Source organism: Myxocyprinus asiaticus, chromosome 30 (genome assembly GCF_019703515.2).
Source record: "Myxocyprinus asiaticus isolate MX2 ecotype Aquarium Trade chromosome 30, UBuf_Myxa_2, whole genome shotgun sequence".
In the NCBI taxonomy this organism is placed as follows: Eukaryota; Metazoa; Chordata; class Actinopteri; order Cypriniformes; family Catostomidae; genus Myxocyprinus; species Myxocyprinus asiaticus.
In genome coordinates this window covers 13,093,268-13,105,149 of record NC_059373.1, presented here as the reverse complement: position 1 = coordinate 13,105,149, position 11,882 = coordinate 13,093,268, and the positions used below count along the sequence as shown (strand labels likewise).

General features: G+C 38.7%; 1 protein-coding gene across 1 annotated transcript; it reads right to left on the bottom strand.

The window, feature by feature from the left end:
* Nucleotides 1-2,936: 2,936 nt before the first annotated feature.
* Nucleotides 2,937-11,054, bottom strand: LOC127421287 (endoplasmic reticulum membrane sensor NFE2L1-like). The gene is made up of 4 exons (XM_051664192.1): nucleotides 10,183-11,054; nucleotides 8,584-8,700; nucleotides 8,233-8,319; nucleotides 2,937-6,150 (listed from the first exon to the last, which is right to left on the bottom strand). The coding sequence occupies exons 1-4, from the start codon at nucleotides 10,696-10,698 to the stop codon at nucleotides 4,954-4,956; spliced, it is 1,917 nt and encodes a 638-aa protein (XP_051520152.1). The 5' UTR covers nucleotides 10,699-11,054; the 3' UTR covers nucleotides 2,937-4,953.
* Nucleotides 11,055-11,882: the final 828 nt, after the last annotated feature.

The following is an 11,882-nucleotide window of genomic DNA, read 5'->3' as shown; positions in this document are numbered from 1 at the left end:
TGACTTTAAGCCCCCCAAAAATAAAAAAAGATTTCAGAAATTAAAAACATGTTCATCATAGAAATGGTGTATTTAAGCTGTTTTGAGTGAACTGCACTTACAGTATAATGTTTTTTTTTTTTTTTATGATTTTTTTTTTTATGATTTTTTTTATAATTTAATAGATAATTGTGGACAAAATAATGAGTGTCATGTCAAAACATGTATTTCCAACGCAGCAAAATTCCAGATTTCCAGTTGTTGAACGTCTATGGGCACACATAATCATAATGCACTATAGTGGAAACCTCTCTCCTATGCCATACTTCAGTAGCATCACTTAGCCCTAAAAAGGTTTTTGCATCCTGGGGGATACAAATATTTAAAATGCAAACAATAAGTGAGTCAGTCAATTTTTTGTGAAAAATATCGAAAAGGGGGTCCCTGCAAACACTGAGGACATGCCAATCTGTATATAAAGCCTGCCATCAACTCACAATCTTTATCTAAAAGTAAAAAGGGAAGATTTTTGGAGAAGGCAGCTGACCTCTAGGCAAACGCTCCTATCTTTTCAATGTTATTTTCATGATTTCTACAAGCTATAGCAATATTAAAATAAATAAATAAACATGGGCTGAGTTCGGAATGGCACATATGGCAAAAGTAGTAAGAGTAGTGTGGGTAGTATGCCATTCCGAACTCAGCAATGGAAATTTATCATGTGGGTTCTAATGTGTTGGAAAATAGCAATTAATTCATTTTTAGAGGTACCTTTATGTGCTTGCCCTTTTTAGGTGCCTCGCATAGACCCAACACTTACAGTGCAGTATTTCTACATTACAGTATTTATTCATATACAAGTATGATATATGTATTATATTAATATACAGCATAAGTATTATGTACTTGTAGTATCTGTAGTATTTTAAAGATTCAAGTATTGCAAATTAGGTGCAAAATTAAGCAAAATTAGCTGCAAGAATAAAGGGCATCTTGTGAAGCACTTGCTTCTGTTTCACACATGACAATAAAAGACTGAGCACAAGCTGGTCATGAATAAATTATTTAATCAATTACAATAATGCCAATTGTGCATGTGCACAATTAATTTTTTACTCTGTGCTTGTGTATTGTGGGATTTAAATTTATGGCTTGAGTGTTTTGACTACATTCACCAAAATTTGTTCAGATACATTTAATGATTCGTTCAGTGACCATTTCTGGTGATGCTACCTGGTGATGTCTTGTGTGAAATGAGTTAGTCACTGAATCAGTGATCAAAATAAAATTTTCATCTTTAAAACTTTGTATGTCTACAGACCTTCAAAGAGACTTTTGAGGTTTTAAGCATTATAAGAACAAAGCAAATCTATAATTTCCCTAGTTTGTGAGCTGCTGAGCATGACTTTTATCAAAAGAAAGCAATAATAGTCTTATATTATTATGATAACATAAATGTTTCAATTACATCCATACGTTTTCATGTATAAAAAAGTGTCTACATATATACTGACTTCAATAAAATGTGTGTTCTAAGAACACAGCAGAACGTTTTTTCTACAAGTTTGTTGAATGCACACCAACATAAGAGTTAAAAAAGGAGCTGATTTTAAAAATATCTTTACATATTTAAAACAGATCTATAATCTGCTTAAATTGGCAAAAAGAACAGATCAAACTATTACCTCACAAACATAATATAAAAAGCATAACTTAATGAAGACTCAGGCACTGATATAAACTCCACTTACATTTTGTTTTGTTTTCTGCAGTGCATTTCACGTAATGCTGCCAATCAAGAACGATGTGCCGATAAATAACTCTCGTTTGTGTGTTCCTCATCACTAGATTATTAATTTAGATCAACATCAATGCCGATAAAAAACATGGATAAATGAGCATTGTTGAAAGCAACTTTGTAGAAATGAATGGAGCTGCATTGATTAGACTGACTGACGGCCTATTACGTAAGGTTTGTTTCGGCTCATGAAACTCATCTGTGACTGGTTGGATGGTTGCTCAATCACCTTTTTTAAAGAGTGGGGGGGACGTGTCCTGCTACGCCCTTGGCTTCAATTACATTTTTTTATGTTTTATTGGAAATATGTAATGCACAAAATTAATAAAATGTTGCATAATGCGGCTTTAATATTTGCCCATTATTTCTGTCGGACCCTTGTTTGATATTGTTGTAGGTCTTGTACAAATTACAAATAATTGTGTTATTTTTATATATAATTTAACATGTTGTTCAAGATTTGCTGCAATGAAAATCATGAAAAGCAGTCTTTTTAAGGGGGCTTTTATAGCCTGTTCAGGGTTTTATTCTGTATTTTTGCTTTTGCAATTTCCTTAGTTCCACATTCACTGTAGGAAGGACTTTGCTGTTTTAATACTTTGTTTCAAAGGACTGTTTGAATTAACCAAAAGTCAAATTGCTTGACTTAATCATATCACAACAACATTTTCGGCAAAAAGAATTCAGGTTGTCACATGGCTTCTGGTAAAATCGAGACATGACAATGTCAGCCTTTCCCATACATAGGCTTCATTCTAGCCATTCTCTAAATGAAGATACATTTGAGAAATGCTGAAGAGTGTTTCTGACTCTAACAACTGCCTTTTTGTTGTCCGTTCGCCAAATATGTGTAGGACAGTCTGATCTTATTTGTCAGGCCTAACTTTAAAAATTAGGTGCATTTCATGTCACCTGTCCTAATAATCGGCATAACATAATTTTGGCAATTATAAACAAAATAACTATGTACCTTCTTTTAAATCACTTTGAAAAGGAAGTAAATGCTAAAATGATTAGATGTAGATCAACAGGAATGGCATGGAGATAAGAGGCTTTACAGAATTTAGCTTGACACTATTTAATCAAACATGTGGCATGCCGTGGAATTAAACAAATGTCATGAACCACAAACCAAAATAGAAACCATTGAGATAAGCAGTTCATTTTCTTCCTTTATTTTAAAAGACGTAAGAGCCAGATTTTGAACACCCATGTTTAAAATTAAAAGTAGGTATTCCAATCCCATACACATAAAAATTGTTTAAAAACACACAGAAAGCAAAACCGAAAGCAGCAGCTCCTATTTACAACACATATCAATCCACTCTGCCAATAACAAGATATTTAATTGTGTGTCCAGTATTATTTTTATAATAGTCTCAAATTAATTACTCATTAAGCTGATATTGTACTTTTCAGAATCTTTTTGCTATGCTATGAGGTAGACCAAAACTCACCAAGATCATAAAAAAAAAAAAAAAAATGTAACCTTAAAACCCCTTGATAAAAAAGCTACTAAGGCCACCAGAACACATCATAATTGTTCTTTGGCAAGTGACAGTAATATAATTAATGGGAACGGTTTCAGCAGACTGATCACTGCATGCCACAATGACCATCTTACTAGTGAGTTTTTATTTATTGCATGAGTGTTGGGGGCTGTAGTGGTTTGCTTGGAACAAGATTGGGGCAAAGCAATATTACACATTGTACTTGTACAGATGGTTGGTCAATTGCAAAAATCATAAAAGTGTGAACTGATGATTACACAATGCTTAACAGGAAGAAAATGAGGCAAAATGTAAACTGATTCATTTATGAAAATAGTTTCAATTAAGGTCACTGCTTAACCTGTAAGAAACAGATGCAAATGATACTTTTTTTTTTAAACATGGTCATCCAGTGACCATCTGCTTCTAGCTGCAAACCTTCTTTAGTAACTTGCCATTTAAAGTAACAGGAAAAGAAAATATGCTTTAACTTTTCTAATGTACTCTTTAGAAATACTTTTTATACACACTCTTATTATACACATATCCAGTGTTTTCATTACATTCTGTCCCACAACTGAGTCCCGCACTTCCATGCTGTAAGTGTAGAATTTAATAAAGTCTTTCTGTCCACATTATGAGTTACGAATGGCTTGCAGGAACAGAGAAGAGCCTGAAAAGGAACGGCCGGGACACCAGTTCGAGAGAGAGAGAGAGACACACGTGTTGTGTGTGCATCTTTGTTTTGTTTATGTTGGAAAGCAGTTTATGTTATGCTTAAGTTCCTTTCTATCATTAAAGTTTACGCTGCTGTTCAGCCGGTTCCCGCCTCCTTCTTGCCCATGCTGTGAAACACGTTACATTGGTGCCGAAACCCGGGAAGGAGGAGGGATGCGCTGTTGGAGAGCCCTCACCACTGTTGGAGGGTCGCAATGCCGAGGAGGTATGGTACGGTGGTACTGGAGCAGTTCGCCAGGAGACGGAGAAGCCGGTGCCGTCCCCCAGGGGGTGGAGGAGCTCGCTGAGGGCTGCCTGGAGTAGAGGAGCCACAGCCAGGGGCAGAGAAGCCGCTGACGTCTGCTGGGAGGCGGAGGACCAAGCGACAGTGTGTCCAGGGACTGGCGAGCCACTTTTTCTCTCTCTCTCTCGCATTCTGTCTCTACCGCTTGCTCTTTCTCTCTCCCCACTCCCTACCCTCGTCTCTCTCTGTTTCCCAGGAGGCGGGGGAAGGACGGCCGAAAGGGTAAAACCTCCCCTCCAGGAAGGAAGGGAGAGAGTAAGTCAGGCAGGAGGTCTCCCTAGCCTGAATCTGGTGATGGAGAGGAGGAGGGCGTGGCCGGGCCGTGATGATGCATGTCAGGCACTGAGTTGACTAATCAGCGGGAGAGATATAAGGAGCAGCCGGGACAACAGTTCGGGAGAGAGACACACGTGTTGTGTGTGTGCGTCTTTGTTTTGTTTATGTTGGAAAGCAGTTTATGTTATGTTTAAGTTCCTTTCTGTCATTCAAGTTTACATTGCTGTTCAGCTGGTTCCTGCCTCCTCCTTGCCCATGCTGTGAAACACGTTACAAACTTATTTCAAGGATAAAAACTCAGCCTTTCAGAAAACATAAAAAAATTTGTATATAAACACAAACACGCATGCACTCTCTCTCACACACACAAACACACTCAAAAAGGTCTCTTAAGGTTTCTTGTCCTTCTTTCTCTTTGTCTTGCGCCCTGTCATTGTTCTTGATGTTGTGTTTGTGCGAGGCTGAACCACCACCTGTCCATTGGCGCTGCATTGAAGTGCATAGTGCTCAGGGCTTAGAGGCTGCCCACATTCATCCCGGAGGTGGCTCAGCACAGTCCTTGAGAATGTTTCGAAGCGTTCTGCAGCAGCAGAGAGTGCCTTGGCAGTGTGGGCTCTCTGCCGCAGGAGAGCCTCTCGCTGCGCTGTAAGGCCCTCAACCTCATCTTGCAGGCCCAGGATCGCATCTAACTTCCTCTTGCGGCAGTTTTGTGCAGCAAGCTTGTTTTTGCCTCTTCTGCGGACATCCCGCAAGAGCGTAACTTCTGATCCTGACAGATTCTGCCTGTCCAACAGCTCCAGAAAGTCATCTACAGGCATGTTGACAATCTGAAAGGCGGAAAATGGAAGACCCAATGCCTGGACCCGTCGTTCATCACGACTCATCTCTTCTGGTTCAGCTTCATCTTCACTCATTATTTCCTGTTTGATAGCATTGATAGGTTGGACCCAGCTAGAAGATGTGGAATTCTGGGCCTGTGGGACTGAGTACGTGTGGTCATGCCAGATGTTGTCATTAAGGTTCACTGGTGACCAATGGCGGTAAGCAGCTGCACAGGCTCCTCCTTTCGAAAAGAGGGACTCTACCTCACTGTTGTAGCCTGTGGCTCCACCCTCATCCTCACAAAATGAATCGGATGATGTAGATGGGGAAGCAGGGCTTCTAGAACTGCTCTCCAAAGACAGACCAGAGTCTGAATCTTCTAGCCATGGAGTGTCCATATCACCTTGCATGCAGTCAAGCATCCGAGGATCAATTGTACCAAGATTACCAAGATCCAACATATTTATCTGCTCAAAAACAGCCTCATCTAGATAACCCCCAACCTGTGAAACTGACGTTTCATTACGGGAGCAGTTCCCCGTTAAAGAAAAGAGGGTTAAAGGAAGTGTCCCTTCTGAACTTTGAGATGGATCTGAGTGGGAAGAATTTGTAGATTCTAGATGAAAGAGGGGTTCTCGGCTAGATGTGGGCCTGCAACTTGTTGAATCTCCCCTGGTCACCATGGCATCTTGCAGGCTTACATTATAGCTGATAGGATTAGTCAGATCAACTTCTAAATCTGACATATGCTGGGAGTCAAAATTCTGTTCATGGAAAGCAAAACCAAAATTAGATTTCCAGGGAAAATGTTAAAATCGTACTATGTGCAAATGTGATCAACAAACAAGAATCAGCAACAACTAAGACCCCATTTACACCTGGTATTAAGATGCATTTAGGTGATTTGATCACAAGTGGTCAGCATTAAATACAGGTGCAAACGGTGTCTAAAACGTTTTGTGATCAAATCACATAAACCACATACAGAGGTAGTCAAAAACGCATGTGGCCATTTTGCATTTGAGGTGTAAACGCTAATTTGTGTCATGAAAGCGCCCCACAGAGCAGTGAAGTGCCACCCTTCACCTGTCAATCAACTACTGCACTACAACAAGAATTTATACTTTGCCGGTTATGAGCAGCTTTAAAAGGAAATAACCGTCCGAACAGAAAATTTGAAAAAGCAGATACATAAAGAAGCACGAGAAATTCACGGAACGTCTTCAGTGTGTCTGATACCAAAATGCAAGGACACAGATGACAAGCACACACATTTGAAGCTAGTTAATACTAGTGTTGTCACGGTACCAAAATTTGAGTAGTCGGTACAGATACCAGTGAAATTTCACGATTCTCGATACCAATTTCGATACCACAGAAAAAATATGCTAATATGATAATGTCCTATTGAACATACTCCTTTAGCCTATTTAAAGTTAAATTTCAATGTAAATAATAAATTAAAAGATATGCATGTTTCCTTCAAGTGTTTTTAAGCAGGGCCCTACTGAAATCTGTTTTTATTTTTTCCTTTTTTAAATTTTTTTCCCCCCAGAATTCCATGTTTTAAATTTTTCATTTAATTATCAAAATGGTGTCTAATCAAAAAATTTTCCTTAAACTTTTAAAAACTTTTAACAAGTAAAAAAAATAGAACAATTACTTATCAACATACCGCTGCATTTTTTAACAAACTTTATTCAGTATAAAAGCACTCTTGCTTGTAATATATTGCTTAATGTTTATTATTACAAAAATTATTCATTATTATTATTATTATTTCTACAGTGAGGAATACATTTTACTATACATTTAGAATATATTTCTGTTGCAGTTTATTCAATTTCAGGCGTTTAGCTTTTATTATGAATCATGCTTTTATTTTGATGTGTATTTTTGAGAGAAGTTTAACTTCTCTGGATAAACAGTTAGCTACATGGCTCAGTGTGATCGTTAAAGCGCAAGTGCTGCAATTTAATTATATATATTATATAAAAATAACACCAGAGTGGATTAGTGCTCTGCTCTGTCATCTCTTATACAACGTTTATGATTCTCATAGTCTGCAGAGTTTCCAGTGTATGTGCAGTCTTCTTCACACATTCATTTAAAGCTCATACAGCGACTAAGATTACAGCATTTCGCGGTTTAATAATCACACTAAAACATATCACGATTTTAATTTGATTAGTTGTGCATTTCAGTGTAAAAGGAGTAGCAGAGCAAACGTTCAAATAAGCGGGTGAGCATTTGAAAGCAGTCGTGTGTCAGTAAGACAGTGTGCGTGTACCAAATTAAGTCGGTGCTCGGTACTACCAGTACTGTAGAATCACTAGTATCATTACATCTTTTTGAATTTTAGTACCGACTTGGTACCGAAGTACCGGTACTTTTGACAACACTAGTAAACACAGTACTCCTCTAAGATAATGGAGAATTCTGCTCGAAATGTTGCATTTGTGCTTAGATTAAATTTCAGCTACATCTGGGAGAAAAAGCCCACCAGTTTTATTCGCACTTTCTTTGTCTTTTATTATTTTGTTTCGGTATATTTATCATGCAGTTGCACACTGACAGTGATTGATGTATGTCGTCGTGAAATCAGAGACCATCCCCTCAAAATCTGAATACAAGTGGTCACAGGAGATGCATTTAAGCAACCAGGTGTAAACAGCGGTGTGTTTTGCCTGACCACATGTGATCGGATGACCAGAGACACATCTTAATACAATGAGTACACGGGGTCTGTCATTTAGTTAGAAACAAAAAACTTGGAGTTTGGTTCTTTAATTACAATTAAATTATTGGAACAAAGCAATCCATAATTTTCTCCAGCAGTTACTTACATCAAATTCTGAGAGAAAGTCTTGCCACTGTGAAGTGAGCTCAAGCCCAGAAATAGGTGGAGGCAGGGCACTGCTACCCAGCAAATTCTGAATAGAAAAGATGAGAAAAAAGCTTATTAAAACAAATATTTAATGTCTCACACCAACAATACAGTTATTATGGTGCTGAATTGAGTTCAGATCCCTTTTCAGTTCAGTTTGTTGAGATGACCAGAAATCTTACTAAGCGTACAAATTCAATCACATTGAATATAACCAAATGAATATAACTTTTGAATTAATTTCTCAAGGTGTATCTGATAAATAAAAACCATTCTTGTTATACAGGTTTTGATGTTAATGTTTGTTTACCTCCTGCTCTAGCGATGAGATCTGAGTCAGCTGGTTCATCGAAGCAAGGCTGGTTTCCTCTTGCCCTCTCTCATATTTCACATCATCCTCCTCTTTTTCTTGGTTAGGTAAAGTGTCCTGGAAACAAAGAAATAGGGATGCAAAAACAAAGGATTAAAGATCTTTCGCTTTTCACTGACAGGTACTTTGAATCTCCAAAAAGGACATAATGGCAATATAAAAGTAATCCATACGAATGCAGTGGTTTTATCAGTTTCTTTTTAAGCGATATGATAGGTGTAGATGAGAAATATATCAATCGTTTATATATTTTTTTACTATAAATTTTCCTCCCTGACCAGTTGGTGGCGGTATGCACGGAAAATGTGAATATCCAAAAACAAAAAGAAGAATGTTAATGTGAAAGTGAAGATTTATAGTAAAAAAGGACCTAACTATTGATCTGTTTCTCACCCACACATATCGTATCGCTTCAGAAGACATGGATTTAAACACTGGAGTAATATGGATTATTTTCATACGGCCTTTCTGTGGTTTTTGGACCTTTAAAGTTCTGGTCACCATTCATTTTCATGTGCAAGGTCCTACAGAGCAGAAATATTCTTCTAAAAATCTTTGTTTGTGTTCAGCAGAAGACAAAGTCATACACATCTTGGATGGCGTGTGGGTGAGTAAATGGTGAGAGAACTGTTATTTTTGAATGAACTATCCCTTAAGACCATAAGGTTTATGCTACTCTCATTATTGCTGTATTGTACCCTGAAATACAGATGGAATGATTTCAGATTCAAAAGATTTGACATATTTTACAAGTATCTATCACATAGACAGAAATTGTGAAATATCTGAAAAACAGACCGCAAACTGTCAGAAGTGGCTTTGGGATAGTACAGGGATGACCTAAGGGATTTCAAAAACTAGGTTGCGCTCTATCAAGCATGATCAAGTAAGCACTGAAAATTTCAGAGAGAGCAGGTTTGGGCAGAACCCAAAAGTAGTTTAGCCTGCACCAGACAGCCTCCAAACAGACTATTATACAGGTCTTGAAATAGAAGGAAAATTAAAGGAAGTTATTTTAATTTTAGGTCTAAATTTGTTTTATAACACACGTGCAAATGGGCCAAGTAGTGTCAAAGTTTGCATGACACTTGACCAGCACCTACATCTGGTATCCATGGTGACAGATCGAAGAGGTCAGATGAGTCACCTCTGCACACAGTTAACACATCATTATTCATCATAAACCTACAGTTCCAAAACTGGCATTAATAAGGCTTATAACCACTTAATAACAATGCAACTAAACATATATAACCATAGCCATCATAAATGCCACTGAAACAAGGTAGTTAACCACCAAATAGTACATTTAATTGAATATTTGTCGAGTAGCAACAACTGTTTTGTTTGGGGGTCTTTTATTGTTTCGCTTTCGACTTTGTGTCCCACTGGTGCAAAATACTGCTATGAAGCTAGCCAGCTAACTCAGCAAAAACACACCTCATGTGTGGCTCCTAACTTACCCCATGACGAGAAAGCAACACAATAAACTGTTAACTACTGTAAGATAAGGAATACAATACGGTACTACACCGTTACCTCTTTGGAAAGCTCTTCAGCTGCACTGCAAGGCCTTGAAATAGTGTGCTCCTGAGATAATGACAGCTCGAAGCCCTCTCCAGCCCTGTGGTCATTTTCCACCTCGTCCCGGACATTTTCGGTGTTTACCTCATCATTACCAGAGTCCACAGACAGGTCGTGTGGCTCGCCGACATCAGAACCATCATCAGGCACCAGGTGCACCAGCCATGCACTGACACGCGTGGGGAAGCGGGCCGGAGACCCAAGCGCACGCACTTCATTCAGCAGCCTACGGCTGGTGAAATAATAGTCCAGTTCGGGACATTTAGGATGCACTTGATGGCCCGCCGCGGTGTCCCGGTAGTGGTGAAAGGGGGTCTGTATGAAAGCCGAGCTCGGCCCTCCGTCAGTCTCAATCAACGGCGAGAAGTAGCCGTTCAAATAGGTATCGACATCCACGCGAACTCCTATCAAACTCAGCAGGATCGTAAACTGAATGAGTCCCTCTGTGAAATATTTCTTCATATTATGCATGTTTCAACCACGAGAGGCTAAAACGAGAACAAAGATCGTCCGTTTGCAGTTAAACAAAGACAAAATGCCAAACAAAAGAGCACGCGTTGACTGCTCTCTGTGTCAGACAAAGAGAGCAGCACCGACCGGCGAAACTGTTTGCTGCACTAACACACTACCGGCTTTTCATAACTTCCTGCCATATAACATAATTCACAGCTGCGACGCCATCCTCTCAACTCGCTAAACAGAACGAGTCATTCTTGTCCAGTATATTCAGTACTATGCGACAGGAGATCAAACGTTTATCTTATTAAAACAATAAAGCTCCCCGTCTGTAGTATCCTGAATCGAACCTCTCATCCGAAGAGGGGAACAACTGCTCAAATTTGCATAATTCATAAAATCCCACTCGCACGTGACGGAGTTGCCTTCGCAACAGGCGCTGATTGGCCCATTCCTGACGTCCTTTACTTTAAGAGCCAATCACATAAGAACGTGCTCTCCGCTTCGGTTAAACACTTCCGCCGTTGGAGGAAACGTTAAACTGGGCTAGGGAGTGGGGCGTTTCATCCTGTGTTGGGTGTGATATTGATATTTGTTGGTGTGTGCAACTGTAAGTCAGTTTGCCCATTCAGAACGAAGAACAAAGTGTTTTGCTCAGTCTTGTCGAAATATCCTGTTACTCCATCTGCTGTTTGACCTACTAACCTGCTGCACTCTTAAATGCCAGTTTATATGCAGCTTCTGTGCCACCGTGGCAGTGTAAAGATGGCTAAAAGTAAAGATGCTAACTGAACAATAAACAAAAGGTAAGATACAACAAAAACCCAGCAAAGGTTTTATGATTATGTAAAACCTTTCATTTTTACATCACTGTAGCATTTGGGGCAATGTCAAACTGTATGTTGGACTGGAACATGGAAACATTTCACTATGGTACCCAACAGAGGTAGAATATCTCTTCCAAAAGACAGCAAAAATGTGTTCCTGGGTCACATGACAAGTCAACTAAGGAAAGGCAACTATTACACATGGAACAATAAGGACATTTTATAAGTCTCTCTCTTTTTTGTTTTTAATATTAGTTTGATAATGACATTATATTGGTGTAGCAATTATTTAAGTTAAATGGCTTTCTCTTCACTTATGAAAAGTTTTTGGATGATTAATATCCTAATAACACCTGGTGATTAAGCAAACGT

Bases quoted from the DNA above. Each gene is read 5' to 3' on its own strand.
- LOC127421287 (XM_051664192.1), bottom strand. From the start codon at position 10,698: ATGCATAATATGAAGAAATATTTCACAGAGGGACTCATTCAGTTTACG. The intron at 8,701-10,182 runs GTAACGGTGTAG...CTTTGTTTCCAG, and splicing joins CTGAAGAGCTTTCCAAAGAG to GACACTTTACCTAACCAAGA. The intron at 8,320-8,583 runs GTAAACAAACAT...TTTTCTATTCAG, and splicing joins TCTCATCGCTAGAGCAGGAG to AATTTGCTGGGTAGCAGTGC.